The sequence below is a fragment of the Desmodus rotundus genome, chromosome 7 (genome assembly GCF_022682495.2).
Source record: "Desmodus rotundus isolate HL8 chromosome 7, HLdesRot8A.1, whole genome shotgun sequence".
Taxonomy (NCBI): domain Eukaryota; kingdom Metazoa; phylum Chordata; class Mammalia; order Chiroptera; family Phyllostomidae; genus Desmodus; species Desmodus rotundus.
This window is the reverse complement of record NC_071393.1, coordinates 107113306-107138245: the sequence shown is the minus strand read 5'-3', so window position 1 is coordinate 107138245 and position 24940 is coordinate 107113306. Positions and strand designations below refer to the sequence as shown.

General features: G+C 40.3%; 1 protein-coding gene and 1 long non-coding RNA gene across 4 annotated transcripts in view; one reads left to right on the top strand and one right to left on the bottom strand.

Moving 5' to 3' along the window:
• The first annotated feature begins 1859 nt into the window (after window positions 1–1859).
• On the top strand, window positions 1860–10429 carry LOC123480535 (uncharacterized). The gene is made up of 3 exons (XR_006656582.2): window positions 1860–2327; window positions 2487–2625; window positions 4581–10429. It is a non-coding gene; the product is annotated as an uncharacterized lncRNA (long non-coding RNA).
• A 4338-nt stretch (window positions 10430–14767) lies between these two features.
• The window catches only part of SYT16 (synaptotagmin 16), a 198716-nt gene continuing 188543 nt past the window's right edge, over window positions 14768–24940 (bottom strand). For all 3 annotated transcript variants that reach the window (XM_045201690.2, XM_053929170.1, XM_024568344.3), the window contains exon 7: window positions 14768–15212. In XM_045201690.2, the coding sequence (XP_045057625.1) occupies window positions 14899–15212 (314 nt within the window). In that variant the 3' untranslated portion in view covers window positions 14768–14898. The remainder of the gene's footprint in view (window positions 15213–24940) is intronic.

Below are 24940 nucleotides of genomic sequence, written 5' to 3'. Positions count from 1 at the left end.
CCTCCCACTGACTAGATTCTTCTCCTAATTGCATTCCCAAATCATCCTACTCGCCCCATTTCATGATAGTCGCCACACCAGGTTTTCAGTGAGTTCCACTTTGTTAACACTCTATCCCCAGATCCTAGCTCTCGGTGCCCGGTATGTCAACGGTAATCAAGACTGCACGTGGATGGATGGAGCCACCGCTGCCTGGCCCCACATCCCTGCTCACTCCTTAGCTGTGTAGTTATCAGTTAGTGAACTTCTATAAGCCGCGAGGGCAGCAACTACTTGTTATCCTTTTAGTTAATCAAGTAGAGGGGGGAAAGCCTATTATACAGAAAATTGTTTTCTGCCTTTAATGAGACGTTGTGTGGAGACAACAATGTCTTTTCCTTTTCAAAGCCTCTTACAAAGATTGCTACCTGGATTGCAATGGCATTAGGAAATAACCTAAAAGTCCTTTGTATATGTGCCTAATTCTCTTCTGGGTCCTCCAGAGTAGGTGTGAGTCCTCTGAGATGAAATGCTTCATCCTTCCTTACAATACTCTTCTACCTCAGGTGAAAAGCAGCCTCCATCATCACATGCTGTATCTTTATGGAGAAAAAAAAAAAAAGAAAAACAGAGCTCTTTGTGGTGCAGCTAGTGAACTTGACCAATATGGGCAGCACTTCTGGTCTACTTTATTAGAATAGACCAGGATATATTCTTTTCTGTTGTCAATATAACTCACCAATAAATTGCCAAATCCCCTCTTCACCTGGGACCACCTCAAGAAAAACAAAAGAAAGACACTAAGGAAAGGTCAAGGCAATCTCAAGATCATAGATTTACTTGGTGGCAAAGCCAGAAATAGAACACAGGTATAAGAGTTTAATTTTTTCTGGACTATTTATATTTGCAGATTTGAGTTCTAAATTCTTCAATTCTCCAGGCAAGTGATTAGAGCAAATCTTTCACTAAGCAATTTTGGATTTTAAAGTTAAATATTAAAATACCATGCAATCCACCTTAGACTTCATCTAAATTCTAATCTTCTCCCCACTGAATCTTGTCCCTCCTCGGGACAACCACAGAAGTGATACTAATCCTGTCTCTTACTCCTTCTCTGTTTGCTGAAAAGAATGTGATACTTTATTATGTAGTAGAATGAACATTAAAATTCATCAGATCTCTCAACTGTCAGCAAATCTTCCTCTTGAGTCATGTCTCTGAATGTCCCTGGAGAAACCCTAGGGAAACTGTAAAGAGAGACTAAAGTTTACAACACATAAAATGTAATTTGATTCATCAATAAAATGTTGCTCAGGATGGTTTTATTTTTAGTTACTACAAAAGACTTCAAGAACCAGAGTCATAAATAAATGGCTATCCATTATTTTAACACTTCAAGTGGGTAAGTGTTGTAAGAAGGTAGCAATTCTTTGTTAAGATTTAGGTTCGGCAGATAATTTACTCTATGATTCATATACTGAAAAATCTGTTCCCTCCACAACATTCTGCTTTCCCTCAGGTTTTTCTTTGGTGTTTTCAATAGGCATATGTCAAATATGTATGTATTTACTGGTGCACATACACATGTTGAAATGATCAACTTTGCCCAGGTTATTAGTCCAGAAATGTGAAGTCAAATGATCTTTATTTGCAACAGCACCCCACCCCCCAACTGAAATGCTCCGAGATGACTGGGGTGAACAAATAGAATCCTTGATCAGCCCATGATGGTCTAGTGCCACCACGGGTTAGAGAGAACTTAAGCAACAGTGAGCCTGCAGCTAGCAAGCTTTCTTTAAATAATCACCACTACCGCAGCATTTGAAATAACTTTTTTAAAAAGAAAATGTACATGTGCTAGATACTGTGTAGAAGGATCTCACCAAACTTATTTTCCTGTGCATACAAACTACAATTCCTAGCCTTCTTAAATATAGGTGGAGCCATGTGACTACTTCTGACCAATGGAATGTGGACAGTAGTGGAGATGACCACCTCTAAGCCTGGCCCCTTAAATGTACAGTTGATTCTAAGATTTTTTGTTCCTCCTCCATTTGCAGGATGAAGGGATTCCTTAAGGACTCTGAGATGGCCCTCAATCGCTGAGATGCTGCTAAGAAAGAATGCTACATGGACAAAAACAGATTAATGAAAAATAAACCTTTCTTATGGTGACTCTCTGATATTTAGGGTTGCTCATCAGACAGGTAGCATTAATCACCTCAGCTACTACAGTGTTCAGAAATAGGAAAGCCCATTGGCTGGGCATCCTCCTGCAAAGCTAACAGTTGCCAGTTCGACTCCAGGCCTGGGTTGTGGGTTTGGTACCCAGGCTGGTCGGGGCCCAGGTGAGAGGCAACTAATGTTTCTCTCCCTCTCTTTCTCCCTCCCTTCCCCCTCTCTAAAAATAAATGAATAAAATCTTTTTTGTTATTTGGAAAAACAGATTTCCCCTGAAACATTTATAGAATTTTCTTCTCTTTTTTGTTTTGTTTTGGGGACGTCAGCCACGCTTTCCCTGCTGTGAGGTGTCAGATCATAAGAGCCCTGCTCCGTCTACTTCCACTTTGCTGTGTCTGGGCCTTACACACTTATTAAAACCGGGCACCCATTGAGGGAAGAGGACTCCAGACAAGAACCACTCTGGTGAGCAATTACCTACACTTTTATACAGGAATACTTATGTTTTGCCTTCTCGGAATCCTCTTCAGATGCAATTTAGTTATTTCAGATGATCTTTACATTTATATAGTTCTTCACTTATTCAATATTCTTCATTTAAATTCAACACTTTAGCACTTGAGTTGATATACATTGACTTGTATACATGCTCAACATAAAAGCCTACAGCCCCCTAAAACCAAAATAAGTTACACGGATCATAAATGCAATGCTTGTAACTCTAATATATATGTCTGCAGTCGGTACCGTTTGGGAGTTAATGGTTTCTGTATATACTAAAATAAGCAATATCAGTCAGGCCCATAAAATTTGCATGTTGATACTGCAAAAATGTATCTTTTTTAACATAAAAATTTCACACATATACATAGAAGCCATCTGCTTAAACTTTATTGACAAAACCAGTAGCAGCAGTTTTACAAAATTGGAATGATTCTCAGTTTTGAACTATCACGAGTGCAGTGGCAGCAGCATTTTATACAAAGTGGGGCTAATGCTTCTTCTATCTTTCTGTTTTAAACAAAAAGCGATTGGAATTTATCCGCATGCATTTCAATATCTAATACAGAAATAGTTTTTAGGCTGCATAAAATATGCTCCCAAAATCATTGTGAGGCTGAACATCTGCCTTAAGCATTATTTGTACAAAAAAAAAAAAAGCAGTATAATTCTTCTAATCACGAACCTATTCTTTCTCACAGGTAAACAATTTTATATTTTTTTAACATATTTTCCAAGCGTGATCCTAAAACAAGCATATCACCACTAAATATTTCACCGACTTGTGCGTTAAAACACAAGACCTAATAGTGCAACAATAATGCACTAACACGATTGTAACGAAATCTTGAACATTACAAACGGTTGAAAGGTGCTCTAGTTTTTACCTACTAAGTTTTTCTCAAACCTTTTCCTATATACTAATTAGTTACCAATCGAAGTAATCTTGGGGTGGGTCATTACATTCTATAGCTGTTGGTTCTGGTAACAGCTTCTTAAGCAGAAGACACCGTAAGTCAATAGTCATACGGTGAGAAACGTAAGGTCACCTACATGGAATGTTCTAAAGATGTTTTGAAATTTCAAAAATTACAGTCCAACCCTTTGGAGGAGAAAGTATTTTTGTGTTTCTCTCTTGAAACTCTGGACCACCCTAGGATTCTCTGCTGGAAAACTTTGGGTGGGGACACACCATAGCAGCCGGGCCTGAAGGTGCCCCTGAAACAATGGGGAGAGGTTTGTGGCAGCTCCTCCCTCACAACTAAGTCTGGCCTTGAACAATGAATTTGACCAGGAACGCTGTCCAGTGACTTAGTAACCTAAAGGAAGAGCAGAGTTTATATTAAATCATGTCATGCTATCCAGTCCTCGTAAGTGACGTCCATAAAACTATTAATCACCATTCACAACAACCAAAAAACTTGGGGCTGTCTAGCACATATAAATAACTCATTCAAATAAACATGGAATAGAGAAGGTACAGGTTTACAATATTAAGAAATCTCCATCATCCGGCTGTGAGTAGAACAGAAACACAAAGCACCCCCCACCCCCCCACCCCCCCACCCCACCGCCACTAAGAGCAGTGTGCTCCACGTAGGGTACAATCTCTCCAAAATAGTAACATATGTTCAAAATGAATGAATCATTCACATTCACATTTTTAATGCAAGTTCTTCAAGGATACCATCAACACTTGAGATAAAAGAGAAAACTGATAAATATTTAAAACAACGGAGATGCACACAGCAGGCGCAGGCGGAAACACACACACGTGCGAATGTAAACAACTTTTCTGGGTGCCATACGAAGACCCCCCCCAAAATCAGGAAAGTCAGATTTACCTTGCACTGTGAACACAAAATGTTGTTATGAAATCTTGGATGTACCTTGAAATGATTTTCTATTTTTGTTTTCAGGAAATAATGAATGGTATTTGGGAAGAAATGATTACATGGGTGAAGAAAGTCGCTTGGAGCAGAGAGATGAAGAAGCCCGATTTTTCAAAAGAAAAATAATAGCATAGATTGGAGGACTTTTTTGCTGGGGGAAGCATCTTTCCAAGTATTGTATCTAAATCCCATTTATGGGGAAAAAATGCTATTCAATTGAATACTTTCCCTATACTCAAAGTTAAGTTGTTCTTAAAAAAAAAAATCTGTGTTCAACTCAAAGACTGGCAACCTGCTGAAAGATGGATTTTCAAAGTGTTCTGTGGTCAGGGTGTCTGAACAAAAGAATTAGAGCCTAATACTTTATTTTCTCAAAGGCAGAATGGCTAAAGACCATTCCAAAGTAACTTTTAGTCAAATTACTAACATTCTGTGAACATAGCTCAATGATTGGCAGAGATCTAAAAGTGTCAATTACTTTGATATATCAACATAAACAAATGATTTGACCTTAAAGTAAAAATAATAGTGTCTTGCCTCTTTAAAAACTCTTAATTCTGTGAAGTATTTTTCCATCTATTACCTTGTCATGCTACATAGGGGGGACTCAGAATGCTTAGTATATTAATGAAGGAATGAATGAATCTTACTCGTACAGCAATCTAGAGAAAATAAATGAAGTATCACTATTTTCACCTGACAGATGCCTAAATGAAGGCTCGGAGCCCTTGTGAGTTGACATTCATTTTAGAGCTCATTAGGGAAAGATCTGGTACTGGAACACAGGCCTCATTAATTTTAATCTAATCCAATATTCTTTCCACAACCACACCGTCATCTCTGCAGTCACGCCAGGTTCCACAAGTCGCTGCAACTGCAAAACCAAGGGCAGTCAGTGCACGTATAAATAATGTCAAACGTCCACCAGATATCGATCGTTTGTCAGGCCTCCCCACTCAGCCCGTGTGATCATCAGCGTGATCACTGCCACATCCACCCCCTTGCTCCGTCAGGGGTCATTATCGCCGGCCCTCCTCCATTCGGAACTCAGAGCTGCTGTCGGAGCCAGGTGCTCACATACCAGTCTTGGTGAGTTTGCACCATTGACCATGACAGGGTGCTGTCATATAAACTAGCACCAGAAGGTGGTTTTCTATCGTGATCAGTAATAACGCAATTAGCACTTTTTCTCAGTGTATATTTAAATCATGGCCCAACAACAGAAAACACTACACAGCCACTGAGTTTGGGGGTCATGTCCGCACAGCCTTCAGATCGCCCTCTGTTTAGATTCCAATGACAGGTTAACATAAATTATGAAATTGTGGTATTTTTCATAAATCTCCTCAGATGTAAAACAAGCCCAATATCAGCTGAAATAGATTCCAGATTGGAAGTTGCTACATTTTATTGGATGAATCATGTGAATTAATCCAACTATTTTTCTTGAGAACATGCACATTGACAAAATGTACCTTAGCAATTAGCAATTAGAACTGCAAATAAAGGTAAATAAACAAACGGATACATCCAGAAAACGAGATATTCTTATTCAATGCTAAAAAGAAATGAGCTGTCAAACCATGAAAAGACAGCGGAAACTTAAATGCATATTAGTAAGTGAGAGAAGCCAATCGGAAAAGACTACATACAATGATTCCAACCATATGGCATTCTGGAAAAGGCAAAACCCCCGAACAATGAAAAGACCAGATCAATGGTGTCAAGGGGCTGGGGGAGGGGCGAACAGGCAGAGCACACAGGATCTTTATGGCAGTGACACTGTAAGAGTGAAACGGGATCTGAGCTGTGGGCTTCGGGTGGTAGTGACATGTCAGTGTAGATTCACAGACTGTAACCGGTGCACCCACCCCCGTGTGGGATGTTGGTAGAGGAGGAGGTTGTACAAGATCAGGGGCAGAAGCTATATAGAAACTGTGTACTTTCCACTTAGTTTTGTTGTGAATCTGAAATTGCTCAAAAACGTAAAGTTATTACACATTTTAAAAGTAAAGAGATCACAAAGACCATCATGCTTTATCCTGAAAATATAGGTCAAATCTTATTCCAACAAATAGTATTACACAAATTTCTCAATCACAATAAAGTATGCAAACACTAACATATATAAGCTTAAAATCTGCAATAAAATTAAATTTTAAAATTCTGGAAAAGACTGTATTTCACAGTGGAGTTTAATTTGTAGCTGCATTAGCCTGGTGGCATAACAAAAACTGCATTATAATTTGGTGTGGTTGTGAGTTAACAAAGATTCTTACAGGCCACAGGAAAATGTGGAGAAAGTAGTAGCTTTGCTCAAGGTGCAGACCATAAGGAACTTGACAAAGAAACAGAGATGCGTGGACCTAGAATGTGAATGTACTATACAGAATAACATACATGAAAATATTCTTCCAGTGCACATGTTCCTCACCAATCAGTTCTTATTGGCAGCCTTCCGATGTCTTCTCCCAAATATCAGGCTTTCATCAAATAAGAGGTGTGGATTTTTTTTATTATGGGCTGTCAATGGGGCAACACTAAAACATGGCTTTCGGTAAGAATTTCCAGGACGTTAAGGATTCTGACTTCACTCACATGGACTGAGACTTGTTTCATAGATATTTGAGATAAGTTTTTATGAGACCAAAAATTATAAGCAATAAATCCATTTGGCAAAACTTCTATTTTTGTCTCCTGTTATAAAACTGAACCCATTAAGAGTTAGATTCAGGCAGGTTTAAAATTGTTTGAGACTGGAAAACAATTAGTGGCTAACCTGCTAAGGTAGGGACACTTCCAACGTTAACATCTACCCCTGTCGTAGGGATGCCCCACATGGGTTCAGTGTATAATATCTAAGACAATTGAATCAAAAGACACAGAGAAGAATGCAGCGTTCTTTGTTCACACCACAGCCCCTTCATTTGGCAGCCACTGTTTCCAGTCTCACTCTTTCAAAAAGTACAAGGTAACAATCCCTTTCAAGTATTGAAACCCAGAGCTTACAAGAACTGTGTCACATTTGTTTGTACAGACCTAGCATTCCAGGGTGATTTAATATTCAATTATAAAAATAAAAAGTATGAAATGTCTAACTTCTGTTTCCTTCCATAAGTCATTCGATTACTGGAATGGAACACTACCACTGCTTGCTTCAGATGCAAAGGATATCCCTTTATTTGGAAGGGAAATACAGACTGACAAGAAAGTATAATTCTTAGAGGCGGAGTAGTAACTTCCACTTTTCTTAAATCCTTTCCCTGTCAATGAGGGGTGGGCAGAAGAAGGAGCAACAGGAAAGGTAAGCAGAGGGAAAGGAGGGCATAGGTGGAGGCGGGAAATGGGGTGGGGGCGGGAGGACAGAAGGAGACTTTGCTCGGGGTGATGGGCGCACGAGGCGGTGTGCAGACCATGTTTTATGGAGTTGTACACTTGAAACCTGTATGGTTTAGTGAACCAATGTCACCCTAATAGGTTCAATTTAAAAGATAAAAGCAGTAAGAACTTAAAAATAATTAAATTTTTAAAAAGGAATGTCTAGAAACAAAAAATGATTGTTAAACTCAAACGGTTTCACACATCTGCTGTTCTACAGCCCCTAGCCCAGAGGTGGGGCATCAGATACTTAATAAATGTCCTTGTGATGAATATGTTTTACATAAACTAACATAATAAAGAAAACAGCAAGTAGACACTTTAAGGGGAAAATGAAGTAAACAAAACTAATGCACAAATATGGCAATACTAGTGGGAAGGCAGACTCCTCACATCCTCAAAGTGGGACTGGTAACATAACACCGACATGAAGTAAAAACTGCTGTGGAGAACGGAGACACCTCAAGGCAGGTGTTAGTGAGCAACTGAGGGCCGGTAGCAACTTCCGAGGGTGGGTTTATTCTAAGGAGGCCTCAGGCCTCCATGCCCATCTCCACGTTTGTTCCGTGAAGCCTCAAGCTGTCTCCCAGGTTCCACTGTGGCCACAAATAGAGCTGATTCTTGTCTGTGTGCTTAGGTTATTGCTTTGTGACCCAAGGGTGACACAAACAGTCAAAGCCCCACAAGAGAGGGGACTCGCTTGGAGCCTGCAGACGTTCCCAGCCACCTAACCAAAGCCTGGGCAGCAACTCCCCAGAGAAACTCTTGCATGATGCAGAGAAAACTCCATGTGGAGAAGTGTCCCAAGGGGAAGAGGGCAGGCCTACTGTTGTGACGGTGGATTCTGTTTGGGGGTGGAATATAAACTCTTAGACTTAGAAGGAACGTTGTAAGAGCTCTCTTCCTGAGTACCCTCTTGTTCTCCTGTAGACAGCACTCACAGCTCGGGCATCTGTTCCTATTTTAAAAGACTTCCAAAGATGGTGATTCTGTGATCGCCCTTGGTGATTCCCCTTCCAAATGGCTTCAAGTCCCAGGCTTCCTAGACATTTTCTCCAATAAATTCAATCAATATATATTTACCTCTTTCCAATAACCCATAACAAGGAAGTCTACTTTTTATGCAGCGTAATTAGACTAATGTGTTGGTGAGCACTGCTGGTGTTATTATGATGACTAATGCTTCCATATGTTGTCACAGCCCCCAAAAGATGTTAGTCCTGTGCTGTCCCCAAAAGCTTGGTGTTAGACACAAGAAAATCCAGTGAATACATTTTTAGTTAATTCAAAACAAGCTTCACAAAATTCCCCTTCTATCTTAAACTCTCTTGGCCTTGATTTAGGTGGAAGCTTTCTCTGACTCTGCCCACATGGTCAAGAAAGGAAGGAGGGCACTGCCCTCTTGGTAAGAACTCCTTACATCCTGAATAACTGTTACCAGCAGTCACTCCACAGCTTCCTCAACTCCCGCCAACCCCTCTAACTTCCCTACATGCTGAATTATTCCCAGCTAGAACACCTGAGCTAAGGGGTTCTTCTCCAATTTCGTCATTTTTCTCCTGATCTGGGAAGCCCAGGACTTGAGCCAGCGTAACGACAATTTGGCAATATTGGGAATACAGCCTTATACTTCCCCATCCCAGAATCACACTTAGTTTAAAAACACAAGTAGTACATGACTCGTTCATGGCACCCGGTTATACTGAACCTGAAGAGGTTAGCTAGAGGCCACTTCTTCAGATCAAATGTCCACAGAGCTTTTCCTACATTCTCAGAAAACTCGCCTCTTCACTTCAGGTTTGAACACTTGAGAACGACTGATCACGTTTTCCATTTTATCAACAAGTCACTCTTAAAACTTTCCAAGAAGAAGTCACTATCAACTCTGATGAAGCTCATTTCATTAAGATCTCTTAAAGGAAACAGCGATAAATAATTGATCTTAAATAGAATTTCCCAGCCCAACCGGCTGGATACGTTTTGATAGTTGCATTATTAGACCACTTACAATTCTTGCCTACAAGGATATAGTCTGGACGTATAATACTGGCCCCCCAAGAAGGGCTGTCAGTTTTAAAAAGGGCGTCAGTATAGTGCCACAACACTTACAATGTCTTAGTTCTTCAGGTCAGAGTTGAACTATGAACTCAAGTTGCCCTCTTCGCCAACTCTTTTTGAGGGTGACAAGGTACTCTGTCCAGGGACAAATAGTAGAGAAGAACTGGGGATGAGGAGAGGCCTTGTGTGTGCTTTGTTAAGATGTGCACGCACGCACGAAGGTTTTGCATCTCCTCCAAACCAAAGGTGGGCGGGGACAAAAAGTTGGTTATTATACCTCTTAGGGGATTTATTAAGACGCGATATCCTCCTTATACAAGCTTATCTCTTGTCGGGTTGCCCCAATAAGACTTCCTTGCTTCACAAATTCAGACTAGTCTTCCTCTAATGCTACCATTAATTTCACTAGAAATAGAAACAATCCTAAATACCTTTTTCTCTTTTAAAGCATGATTGTGAGGGGGAAATATGGAATGCTTATAATATGCTGCACTCTGTGCTGTCATTTCTTTAATGTCTTTTTAAAAACTTTATGAGGTAGATATTATTTCCATTTTCCACCTGAAGAAACTGGGACACAAGCTGGTAAGTAGTTTTCTTAAGGCTACACAGCAGTTAGCAGAGTTCTACCCAAGCCCAGGCTACCCACAGCCCGTGTCAACTTCTCTGAGCTGTGTTAGACCAGCCTCATTTCCTTCATCTGTACGCATTTTCCAGAATTCCACCAGGCATGAAAAAATGGTAACTAGTTGGCCTGAAATATCTTTTGGATTATTAGTTTACTCTTCTAGAATATATACTGGTAGATGCTGAAGTTTTCCAGCTTATTTATTTATTCTTCAATTCTTTCATATACCCACTATGAATATTTGTTTCTTATAGTTTGCATAGCTTTTTTCTTTGGAATAAAAGAATGATATATTTTTAGAGAGAAGGAAATGGAGGGAGAAAGAGGGAGAGAAACATTGATCGGTTGCCTCTTGTACGTACCCCAACCAGGGACTGAATCCACCACCTACACTTGTGCCCTGATCAGGAATCGAGCTGATAGCCTTTTGCTCTGCAGGACAACACCCCACCAACCAAGCCGTGTGGCCAGGGCAAAAGAATGATTTTTTTTAAGGCAAAAATACTTTTCCACTTCAGGATTACCTATCAGTTGCTTTTGTTGTGAATCAAATAGAATGAAACGTATGTTCTTTGGCCACAGTTTCCTCAAAGGTGAGAGGAGATGATGCTAAATGAGTTTTGTAGTCATTTCCTTGTCATTGAAGAATATGCACTCATTGGGTTTAGGTGACCTCCAAATAATCCTTCCCTACTCAGTTATCTGATCTTAATGTTCTAAGTCCTCTGCTGCAAAAGGATAGCCAGGCTTGGGGGAAACTCACAATTCAATGTCCACAGTGACCCATCAATTTAATCAATTCATTGGCTATATCACAGACACACTTTCTATAGTAATTTCAACTTAAATAAGGCTTTTTTGAAAAGAAGAGAGTTTTGATTTTCAGATAAGATCACCTAGTACAGCCAGGATATAAAGCACAGTTCCTGGTCAAAGTGTCAACAATTTGTAAAATTGGTAGGAGCCTGCCTGCAGCACCTAGCACTATGGAGGATCTTGACGTTTGAGGTCAATTACTGTCTTTGAAGGAGGAGCAGAGGGAACAAATGACAATGCAGTACTCCACTCTCTTCTCCCCTTGAAATTACGGTGAGGATTCTTTCTCAAACTTTGTGCAGGTAGAATGCTGAGTATAATACAGCTAACAGCCTTACAAGTACTTTTGTTAGGAAGGCGAGACCTCCCCTCACAGTCACGCAACAACAGCCACAAAAGGGTCCCAAACAACTGCGCATCACACTGGGAGCCAGCGAAGGAGGGAGGAGAGAGAGCAGGTGCTCGGCTGCCTGGTGAATGGCCCATTTACAAACGCAGCCGTAGTCGGAAGGGTAGCAGGGAGCACAAGCGCCACCTCCATGATGGGTAAAACCAGCACTTCGCAATTCAGTTACAAACCGATGCCCTGCAAGAAGACACACTAGAAAGCCAATTTGCATACACCTAGTGCATCAATGTCCTTCAATAATCTTATTTTAAAAGCACCTCTTCAGGAAAAATCATGGAGAGAACTACTCATGCAACAAATACTGATGCTTCCTCAATTTCAAATGTCCCTGTGAGATATTAATTATGAGCTAGAGAAAATACATAAAAGCAGCTTTTTTTTACTTCAGAACCAACTAATTATCTTCCATAAATCTTTTGAAAAGCAAATGCACATGTAAAAGCTCAAGTGAAAAACATGTTCGACGCATCATGTCTAGACTGCCAAGAAAATAAGGGAGTTTAAGTGCTCAAAATTGAAAGATCTTACTAAACTAGAATTTCAAATCAATGTAAAAAAATTCAGCCTCGTATTTTAATGTATCTTGTCATTAGCATTTTATATTTAGACATCAGCTTTAGGATGGTTGTTGCTGTACATTCAAGATGTACATACATCCCACATGGTGAGTAGCACCAATAGTGTAAAATTATAAAAATAAAAAACGCCTTTCAGGCATCCCTTCCCTTAAAATGCTGACATTCCTATAACTGTGTGTGACGGACAGACTATTGGGAAGCAGATCAAACACACAAAGATATCTTTAGCAAACCAGCAGAAAACCTTAAAAATGGTTGGGTCAAGGCAGCAGAGAATGAAGTAGAGGTGGTTATTGAGCCCCAAGAGATAAGAGATGCAGTGAAATGTAAGGCAGGGAAATATGAGGGGGAAGAAATCTAGGGCTGCCTGTACAATATATGCAGATTTTTTCAAATGTAAATTTTAAAGTGAATGCTGCTTTCATGTGACTGCATAAAGGCAGGCATAACAAGGCTGCTCCACTTCCCTTTAAACACAGCGGATAAAGAGAGTAAGGGATGTGAGGAGCCAATTCTTTGAGCCGCTCCTTAATCAATTGCACTCAGTTCTAGTTATTGACACAGCCACGCTGCAAACACCACTCAGCAGCTAATGGCTATGATGTTGGAAAAGCACTCTGAGGTCTTCCAGAGGAGGGTAGGGTAAAAACCCTAAGGGGCATGGTTTTATTACTTATTCCCAATGAACTGAGCAGCATTATACATGAAAATCCCAAGACCCGAAAATACATTGCGATAATTTATTTTGCTTATTCTGATTATCCCATGTGAAAGCACTTCATTCCAAAAGTCAGTCTTTGAAATCCTGGTAGGGTTATTCTGTGCCCTACGCTGGTATTGTCAGGGTGACCACTGCAGGCTGTACGGAATAAATATGTTCTTCAAGTGATACCGACTGCATTTGCAATCTGTCAAAATGGAGAGCTGAGAGGGAGTTATGTGTTTTTAACTGTATACATCCATCACTAGCTATCACTCTCCTCGTAGACAGCAAAAAGTCAACAATGAAACACAAAAGCTAAAAATAAGTGACTGAGCAATCGCTCAGAAGCGCTGCACGTGGGCACAGCGTTTCATGTACACACATCCCTTCCGTTTCTTATTACTGCCAACTTAAGGGAATTGAAATGAAGGGCTCAGGCCTAAGAAAAACTATGGAAACATGCACTGCACAAATATGTAAAAGCTGGTCGGAAGTAAAATTTCATGCTCACAACCATACGTCACTGTTCCAAACGGCACGGGCCCAGATACAGGCAGTAACTAGTATGTGTTGCTGCAAATAACATGAAAAAAAATTAAAAAGACAATTACAGGCACATCAAAAGCTCCAAGAAAAACTTAGGGTCATTCCGTACAAGCTGGAAATGTTTCTCCACTCACAGGTATTGTAACATGTTCATTTCTTAAGAGTCAATCGAGTCAACATTATTAAAGACCCATTGTTTACAATGTACTATGCTCTAGTGACTGAAAATACTGCGTAAAAAAGAGTATTGGGTTACATGCAGGTGTACATTCAAAATAGATGTTTGAGTATATAATTGCATATAAAAAAGGATGATCTAAAAGGAAAGCACTAGATTTGGGAAAAATCAATAAATCCATGACTTAAATAGGTTTTTTGGTTTTCTTCTCATTCTGTAAGAGTTCATTTGGTGAGAAAAAGAGCATAAAAATCTTGGAAGTTACAAGTTTGAAATCTTATGTATTCAAAGGAGACAAGTTGTCTTTCAACAGTAGTGTTTTTTTTTTTGAACTATTTTTTAGCTTCAAAATGATTTATCTAACCAAACCTCATAGGAAAACCACAATACATAATTGAGATAAAAAGAGGTATTTAATTAATACAAATTTGTTTTGTAAGTGCAAGTTTATATAACATTTATTTGTTAGCTAAATAAATGGGGGGGGCTGATGAGAAAAATATGAAATCGGGGACAATGGGTGACAGTTACATTCCTCTTTGAGCCTCAGTATCTGACTCATTTCTGTATTTTGGAGTTTTTTGCACCATATTAATAAAATTCTGAATCATACACATAAGTGGTTGCAAATAGTAACATTTATCAGCTCCCTTGAGGTCTCAGGTTACTCTTCAAGCAAACAGAAAAGGGAGTAGGAGAAGCTTCATTCCATAGCCTGAACCAAAACTCAAAACCTATGAACACAAATTAACTCATCACCACTGCTTGCAACTATGGTAACATTTTCCACGTAGTTGAATGTATATGTAGAATTTTTGTTTTAATTACAATACTTAAATTCAAATCAGACCTTTGAGAAACCCAAAGATCCCCACCCCCCCACTCCCCTCCCCCCCTCCCAACACACAGAATGTCCTAGGAGTTAGTGGAATTGAATCCCTTTTTGAAAGCCTGTCTTTAAAAAGCCTGCCAGCATACACTGAGTTGGTGTTGGTAGTCAACACCTAGGGCCACCAGAGCGGATGTAGTGTATAGACACCTGTCGACAAACCTAGGATTCAAGCAAGCTATGCCACCTGCAGACCTGCTGGCCTTTGGTCTCCTTCATTTCCTCCCAATGGTCTTGTTCCTCCTCTCCACTACTGTTTTGGCCCAGAGCAATCCAACCAATCATCTCTTTGCGCTTCATAGTACGCCTGTTATAGATGGAAATCATCAGCGTGACATCAGAGAGCTGAAAGAGGGCCACCTGGAAAACAAAGGTCTCCTTATAGACGGGGTTGGGCTGACCACGTCGAATAGATGTCTTGCAGCGGGACATCTCTTGACCCACAGAATTGAGGAGAAAGAGTTTTCCATATGTATCTAAGAAAAAAACAATGGAAATGAGAAAACATCAGTACTTTCTGTTTTGCCAGTCTAGTTGCAATATTTACACTGGTAGCAAATTTTTCTTTTAACATACTGATCGGCATTCTTGGGCCTGGTACTTGCTGTAGGACTTAGATCTTACATGAATGATTAAGGAAAGGGATTATTACCTTGAATGTCTAGTGTTCCATGCAGCCCGCTATTGGGTACCTTGCTGATGTTTATTAGAAGGTCCGCATGTGCAGGAGTGTATACACGCATAGACATACAGACAGTGGTGTTTGTGGACATGCACGGTTTTCTTATTCACATTTTATTTATGTAACAAGATAAGTATATATATTTTGCTCTACCTGGTTTTCTTTCCATAGTCAAAATACTGTTTTATGCCTGAGTTAGAGTCTCTTCTTTTCTCACTGTACATATTCTTTGGACCATGTCATCTACTCAGTGCCAACAACCAGATCTGTATCTCTGGACTAGACTTCTCTCTCAAGCTCAATATCCAACTGAAAACCACATTTCTCTTCACGGACCTCACACACACATCTCACACATCATTTTCCCAACCTTAACAACTTGCTGCCCCGGTGGTCCCATCTCTGTGAATGGTAGCATCAGCCGCCGACGGTCCCAGTCAGAAACCAGGATGACGCTTTTGACAAGACCGACCTCCTCACCCTGGTCCAGCCAATGAATCACCAAGTATTATTGATTCTACCTCCTAAACAGTTCCCAAATTGGCCTATTTTCCCCCATCCCCCATGCCACTGAACTCTCAGTGTCCACCATAAGCTCAGATCTCACCACCGAACACCAGTCACAGGCTGGAGGTATTTGTAAAATGCATATCTGCTCATGTTACTCTCACCAATTAGCAAAAACTAAACCTTCAATACTTCCCACTAGTCTCAGGATAAAACTAAATTTCTTGGTAGAGACTACTTACTTAGGCCCTGGTTTTTGACCATTGTTGCCTTTATTGTGGGAATCCAACTATTTGGAACTCCCTTTATCCCTCCAGCCCCACCTGCTCTCTTGCCCTTTCACTTCTGCAGGAGCTGTCCACGCCCTGATATCCCAAGTGATACCACCTCCACGGGACTCCTATTCTTGGTTTGGTTTGGACATTACTTTATCCAGGCATTTTTGCTGACCACTCTCCCTCCCCACCAACCCTAGTTCAGATAACCCTCCTGTGGGCTTCATCAAAATCAAGTTTTGCGGACTCACAGATACAGAGAACAGACTGGTAGTTGCCGGAGAAGAGGAAGGTTAGGAGAGTAGGTGAAAACAAGTGAAGGAATTGAGAGGTACGGATTGATAGTCACAAAATAGGCACAGGGATGTAAAGTACAGCACAGGAAATGTAGTCAATAGTATTGTAATGACTATGCGTGGTGCCAGGTGGGTACTGGAAATATTGCGGGGGCGGGGGGGCACTTTGTGAAGTATGTGATTGTCTAACCACTGTGCTTACACCTGAAAGTAGTTCAAAATAATATTGCATATAAACTGGAACTGAAAAAAATTAAAATGTTTTTAAAAATCAAGTTTTAACTTATCTCAGCACGTATCACCGAGTATTTCATTGCCTGTGTGCTTGTCTACAAGGCTAGTGGCATCCCGGTAGTAACAGAGGTAGCTGCCCTTTCCCAGGCAGCTCCTTTTTGTTGGGCCCCAGGGCCTGACCCAGGGTCTAACATGTAGCAGGCATCCAATAATTGAAACATTTTTTAATAAATGTGCATGACTGGGAGGACGCTCAACTTTCTTTTTTCTTTCTGTCTCAAGATTTTTCAAACCTGCAAAATACAGCTATGTTTTATAATCCTTGCACTAGAATGCTGTAAAATGGCAACTAGCATAGTATGTTTAGTCATTTATAGAAAGGAAATATCCAAATCACTGATACAATCTACCACTTTTGCTAAAATTTCTGAAAGAATTTTTACAAAGAACATCATCTCCTAAGACAATTATATTTTTACTAAAAATAATGTATTTCTTGACTTTTTTTCTTAACTGCAACTTTTACCAACTTATGTGTTCTCTATTCTTTTTTAAAATCCTAAATGCTAAAGTGTTTCTCAAATTCTCTTTTTCTGTATATCTGTTCAGCCTAAAAGCTGATTATGTTTACTGCTCACTTTCCCACCTAAAACTAGTCAAACTTTTAAAAAGTGCAAACGCCCAGGCCTCTGTAATTTACTGTTCTCCACAAGAGCATTGTACAATAAGAAACAAATTACAGTCTGCAGTTTTCTTTCTATGTTGATCTTTTTCTATTCCGGTTTGATGTGTTATTTTACGCACTTATCTGCTGAGAAACACAAGGTGTGAAATTACACTTCAGGTGGGAAAACACTCCTCTGTCTCAGAAACAGGGCTCTCCGCTCTTCAAACTGCTCTATGGAAAAGCTATCAGGAAACCAACAATGGGGGATGGGGGTGAATTTGTGTTTCTGCAGCTGTAAAGGGCTGTGTGATTCCTGAAGGAAAAGTTAATTCAGTCACCAAAGTGCTCTGGGAATTCTGCTGCCAGTATTGCAGCGGGAACTGACTTAACCTTTGCGAAGGCTTGCTCACTTCAGAGAGCAATTCCAAGCTTTATCTTGTCACAAGATTGTTTTCTGATTACAAGAAAGGCCAAACCTGACTACCAAACCTCCACCACTGAAACTGCATTGTAAGTGACAAAAATAATACTTTTGTAAACAATCCAGTCTGAGGACACCTGACTGAAAGAAGGAAATGTCGCTGATGGTTCTAGCTCAAAGGGGGACCTTGATCCTATTACGAAGTGATCGCCACCGTAAGGTTAGTTCTCATCCATGACCACACATAGTTACAACTCATTTTTCTTGTCATGAGAACTTCTCAGATCTACTCTCTTAGCAGCTTTCAAACATACAACACAGTATTGTTAACTATAGTCACCATACTGTACACCGCCCCGCCAGGACTTATTTAGCTTGTAACTGAAAGTTTGTACCGTTTCAGACTGCCTTCACCCATTTCACTCCCCACATCTCCCTCCTCTTGAAACCAGCAAGCTGTTTTCTGGATCTATCCTTTTTTTTTTTAGATACCACATATCAGTGAGATCATACAATATTTGCCTTTCTCTGTCTGCCTTACCACACTGATCTTTAGGACACCTGAAATTAATCTTTGTGTGTGGTGTGAAGTGGGGGTCTAATTATTTTGCCACATGGGGAGCACTGTTCATTAAATAGTCCATGATCTCCCAGCTGAGTTGTAAAACAACATCTGTCAGATGTCAAGTTTCTCAGTTTGGGTGCCTTTCCGTAAGCCTCAAAATACTTATTATCATCATTTTATAATCTGTGTAGGAAGAATCCCACTGTTATCTTCTTAAAAACCTCAGTTAGTCTAAGCTTTTGCTTGGTTTAACTAGCTCGTGCATATGAATTTTAGAAACAGCTTATCGAGTTTTATTTGATCTTTTTAAAAGGGCAAAACATACCAAAAAACACTGTCAGGATTTCACTTGGGGTTGCACTGGATATGCGGATTACATTGGGAAAGACACGGAATATTCTTTGATATCCAAGTTCCAATGAACATGGTATACCTGCCTATTGAGTTTCCTGCTGTATCTTAAAAGGTGTATAATTTTCCTACAATTTTTGTACTCATCTTTTATTGTTATCCTTTAGTTTATATATATATATATCTTAGATATTTTATTGCTGTTATAAATAGTGATGTTTTAAAATTCTACTTTCTAATTGTTCCTGATATATTAGAAAACTGATTTTGTAAACAAACAAATTTCTTAGTTGAAATTTGTGGATTATCTTGTATTTTTTATGTAGAGAACCAAATTTTCTACAAATAGTGATAGTTTTGTTTCTTCCTTTCAAGTTTTAATTGTTTTTTTCTTATTCTTTTGCATTGCCTTCAGCCTCTCGTGTAAAGTTGAGAAGCGATGCTAGCAGGAGCCTTATTTTGTCCTCACTTGGAGGGATTTTCAGGATTAAGAATGATAGTGAGTGTATATTTTCTTAAAATGCCCACTACTGAGGTCGAGCGAGTTCCCGCCTGTACCACCTACCAGCTGCTGCTATGCCACACCATTTCTACCTCTCTAAGCTCCTTCCTGTACCAAAGGGGTGTAAAGCCTTAAAACCACATTTGCCTACATCTCTTGCCTGTAAGACTCCAGTTACGTTCCACTAATGAAAGCTACTTTTATGAGACTGGAAAGCAGAAAGAAAGGGGAATAGCTATCGAGACAAGCTGCAGGCTCATGTGCAGCGTTCAAGATTGCAGAGCAAGGGTTTGCCCATGGTGTCCAAGCATCCTCGTGAGCACCACCCCTCCCATGTGCTCACAGCCCAGACCATGCCCAGACTTTCCTGTGATACCTGTGCTTCTGCATCTCACGCAGAGGGCCCTTCTGACGCTTCCTCTCCTGCCCCCTGTGCTTAAGCTCTATCATAAACAACGTCTGACTCCAAATACCTAGAGTATTTTCCATTTTCCTGACAAAATCTGACTGATGTAGTAGTAATTGGTCATCTGAACTGGAATGTTACCATGAAAAAACATTTTTTAAAGAATGGGCACTGGCCTACAAGTTGCGTGCCAGGTTATGAACAACTAGTATCGTAGCTAGAGCAGTGGAGAGCCATAATCCATATTATGTGAGGCTGGAAGTCTCCATCTGCTGCAACTTGGAAGGAAGAGCATATGACTAATGAGTTTGTTGCTCTCGGGAAACAGATTGAAAAACAGAATGTCAGACGTGAGTATTCAGTTCAACTGGCTTCATTTGGGAGGTGCAGGGAGGTGAAAGGTCAGCCTGAGGAAGACCTGACCTGTGTGACAGGAAAAAAGGAAAGAAGAGAGAATACAGGAAATCAGACCCTTTTGTGGTTGGAAGAACTGATTGCTTCTGATTGGAAACTGACTGAAAAACTGATTGGAAAACAAAGGAAGGCCTCCAAATAGTAAGAGATGAATTTTAAGATGCTCTGAACAACAAAGGCCCAGTAAACCTTCTCAGAAGAATAACGGTTAGAGATTCAGATCCAATATCAAATTAAGGATGTAGGCCTCCCGCCAGATTTGAGTTGCCTGGGCCATGGGACTAAGTTCTGAATAGCACAACACAAGAGGAGATAATGTTACCTTCGGTCATGGCTATATTCGGCCACTGCCACCAAGCAAGAAGTCCCCCATGCTGCCTCACCCCGCCTTTCGTGGCAACAATAGGAGGCACGTTTGAATACAATATTATCCCCTTATTAAAGAGCCTGCGGGCCTCAGTGAGAGATTGGAGGAGAGTCATCTGGTTCACTTTGGAAAGTGACGCAAGGAAGAAACAAACCTTTGCGTGTGAGCCACTGAGACTGTAGGATGTGTTTGTTATTGCTTACTAGCCTCGTCGACACGAATGTGCCTTCTATTATTCATCTGCTAAGAGTACCTTTTTATCAACAATGGATAATGAATTGTGCCAAAAGCTTCTTTTGCACCTATTGAGGAAGCCATACTGGTTTTTCATAAATCAGTTAATATGGTGAACTACACCAGCAGGTTTTCCTTTTTGGATTATCCTGCATTCCTGAGCTAAGCCCAATCTGTTGGTTATTAGTTTGGGTTTTTTTTCCTTATTATTAGGATGCTGGGTGGGCCTAATATAAACTGCAGCATGTGAGACAGATTGTGCAGAGGAGGGACAGGGAGAGGTTGAGAAGGGAAACATTAATCTAATGTTATATCTATATAGCAGTCCCCTTACATCAATTATGACCACTGATATGTTTTGATTTATTTTTATTGTGTTCATTTGCACTTTCTATCTATTCTGCATTTTCTATGCTTTTAAGTATCTTTTTCTGATTTCTGTTGGATTAACTGACATTTTTAATTCTAATTTATTCCTTCTATTGGTTTGAAAGCTGGATTAAAATTTTAACGTGTACACTTGATTTAATGTCTCAAATTAATATCTCTATTTTATTATTATATTTATTTATTTTATTTATTTTTAGAGAGGAGGGAGGAGAGGGAGAAAGAGAAGGGGAGAGAAACATCAATGTGTGGTTGCCTCTCACGCACCCCTGGGGTGCATACTGGGGACCTGGCCTGCAACCCAGGCGTGTGCCCTGACTGGGAATCAAACCGGTGACCCTTTGGTTCACAGGCCCACACTCAATCCACTGAGTTACACCAGCCAGGGCTTAATCAATATCTCTTAAACAACATTAGGACCTCAGAATTCTGTGATTTCCATCTCCCTCTCCCATATTTCATGTTATTTCCACCTAGAATTTTATTTCTGCTTTGAGGTTGCTCTCCTAGTGGTGTTCATTTGTCCTCCTGTTGCTGCTTTTGATCTATGCAGTCTACATGCGCTTATAGCTACCTACATGTTTACCATTTTTTGTTCATTATCCCTTCTTGCACTTCACTTCTTCCAAGTTCAATTTCCTTCTTTCTGAAATACATCAGTTAGTAGTTCTTTCAGTGAGAAACCTTTCGAACTTTGTTGAAAATATTTTTACGTTCCTTTCACTTGCACAGAATTCTAAGTGAAGTTTTCCTCTTAGGACTTTGATGATATTCTCCCTGCGCTCTCTGGCTTCTGCTGTTGGGCAGAGAGGCCTGGCCTCCATCCTGCTGTTATCCTTCCGTGGGTGACTGAGGTTGGTTGTTGTTTTTTCTTATTATATTGTCATTTTTCTTTTCTTCTTGCTTGTTGAGCAGTTTTATTGCGATACAGTTCATATGCCACTGGAACTGTATTTTATCTCCTGATGCTTCTCATGTTTTCTAACTTTGATATGGTTGTGAGGATTCAATCAGTTAATGTTTGTAAAGGAATACCACTTATGTACTCAATAAGTTAGTGCCACATGCAAACTGTCCTATGAATTTGTCATAATTCTGAGCACAAAGTAGCTATGAATAAATATGCACTGGAACCTGGACCAGGCACTGAAACCTGGTCCCGGACTTTTAAAGAAGGTGGGACACCCCGCATCTTCATTTAGTCCTTTTCTCCCTGCACTTCATTTGTAGAGTGCACCCCTGCATCCCACTTTGTCTTCACATGAAACACAAGGCGGCTTGATTTGCTTTTTTGTTTTTCTTTCCTCCACTCTCTGCTATTGTGAGTGCCTAACAAGGTTAATACGCTGCTGCTATAAGTATTATCATTGGGGATGTAATTATCACACACGGCCAACCGTGCCCACGCTGAGAGGCTCAGGAACTTGTTTTTAACCAGTGGGGGCAGCTTAATGATAGTTTTGACATTAAGGACGATTACTTGTGCACATATACACACACATATGCGCACTGAGGAAGTACCACCTCAGAGAAGGAGACACAGCGGAGATGGGGATGGAGAGCAAGAAGCTAACACTAACTAGCACTTGTATCAGTAAGTTAGCTTGCTAACCTCACTTAATCGGCAAGAAAATGAAATTCAGGGAGGTTAAACCTGATGTCGAGCCATGCAGGGATTGGGTGGCAGGCCCAGGAAAAGGACAGAACAGAGCTGCGAAACTGTTAGTGAACCAAATTCAATGGATAATCAAATGTTTCTTATTCACAATGGTGACTTTTTCAAAAGCATCTGCAAGTGCATGTCTGGGTTGCAGATGTCTTCCAGACCCCGTAAGCTGCTTTTCCACCTGGACCATTCACCACGTACAGACGTGGAGACCAACCCCCGCATCAGATTTGTAGACTCTTGTACCACCTTAACAGCAATCATGAAAACAGTATTTCTGAATACTGACTATGTGTCGTAAATGAGATGTTACCTTGAAAGTGCGAAATGATTCTTGGTATGTTGTTCCAAGATGTGGGCTAAGATCAGTTTATTTTGCTACCTCGTTTATATATTGTTTCTGATTAGGATCTATGGGCCAGTTTCAGTAATTTTCAAATGGCCTATTTTATCTTTCCTAGCCCATCTACGATTTGAAAAAACACAGCAATTTATAACATGGTCACTTTCACCAAAACATTGATGGATGGATAGATAGATAGACAGATTTTTATATCTATATCTAAATCTACATTATCTGTCTATTATCTACCTATCAATCAATCGATCAATCCATCTGTCTATCTACCTACCTACCTTCCTACCTACCTTCCTACCTATCTATCTACCAACCTATCAGATGAACAAAAAAAAGGTTAAGCGTGGAAATGGAGAAAATGCCCAGCCACATACTTTTCCTTGGGATGAATTTGGCTTATGGAGGGCACTGCAGAAAATTTCCTCGGGTTCAGCTGCTTGGGGCCCTGTCTGTCCTGTCCAAGGTTGAGTCAGGGGAGTAGGGTTCAACCTTGAGATGCCAACCACAGAAGCCCCTACGTATGGCTAAGACTCTTATTTTTTTCCTCCTGACCCAGCTGAACTATTCCAGAGCATTTTTTCTGCCCACTATTTAATAACTAAATTTGTCAAATGCACTAAAAATTTGAAATGATTATATAGTGGACACCCTTATACCCATCTCCTAGATTCTTCAGTTGTTATGTTTTGTTCTATTTGTGCTTTGGACTAAATGTATATATTTTCCCAAATTCACTTACTGAAGCCCTATTCCTCAGTGTGATGCCATTGGAAGGTGTGTTGGTATTTGGGGCCTTTGGGAAGTCATTAGGTCATGAGGATGAAGCCCTCATGAATGGGATTAGTGCCATAAGAGAGACATTGGAGAGATGATTTTTTTTTTCTTCCTCTTGTTATGTGAGGACATAGCAAGAAGGTGCCTGTCTGCAAACTAGGAAGATGGTTCTCACCAGGACCTAAATCAGCTGGCACCTTGATCTTGGACTTCCTAGCTTCTACCACCATGAGAAATACATTTTTGTTGTTTAAGCTGCTCAGTCTAATGCAGTTTCTGACATTATGAATAAAGATGCTCTGAACATCCTCATGCAGACCTTTTCAAAAACTTATGGGTGAATGCCTAAGGATGGAACTGCTGGGTTTTCAGTGCATATTTTGTTGTATAAGAAACTGCTAAGGAAAACCACTTTTCCCTAAGTGGTTTTTTTAGTTTTCCATACTTGGTTGAATTGGTCTTTTTAGTTTTAGCCATTCTGGATTGGGGGTGTGGGTTACATATAGAGGCTCGCATCTCTAAGTATGCTCCCACCAGCTCCTGCTCATCAGAGTAAAACCTGCTCCTCACTAAGCCTTCTCCCCAAGGATTTAACTCAAAAGTTCGGGGAGGGAAGTTTACATTTCAGTGGCTTATTTTATCTAAGACCCTAATAGAGGAGAGGAACTTCATCTACTATTTGTCTAACTCGTTGAAGACAAGTTTAAAATATCAGCACAGTGACCTGACTGAATGAAGCTGGTGAATTCAAAGTTATCTTCTGTTTCATCATATATCTTGAGACAAAAACTAATTCTCACACCTAAATCCCAGCCTTTGTCTCTGTTTCCAGCAAGATTTAGAAACGCCAGTATTCTAGGGAAGGAAAGTTCCCAATACTCAGGCTTGGCCTATTTTCCTTCAACTTCCCTAAGAACTATTCTTCAGGTTATCACAGTCACCCAGTAAGACAGGACTGGTGTCATCTCTTCACAGACAAAAGAGCTGGACCCGTGCCCAGAGTCCCAAGCACAGGACTTGGGACCTGTACACATACATGTTCCTACACGTGTCTCCCCTGGCAGGCACCTCCTTCGTGGTTGATGCTGACACAGGGCT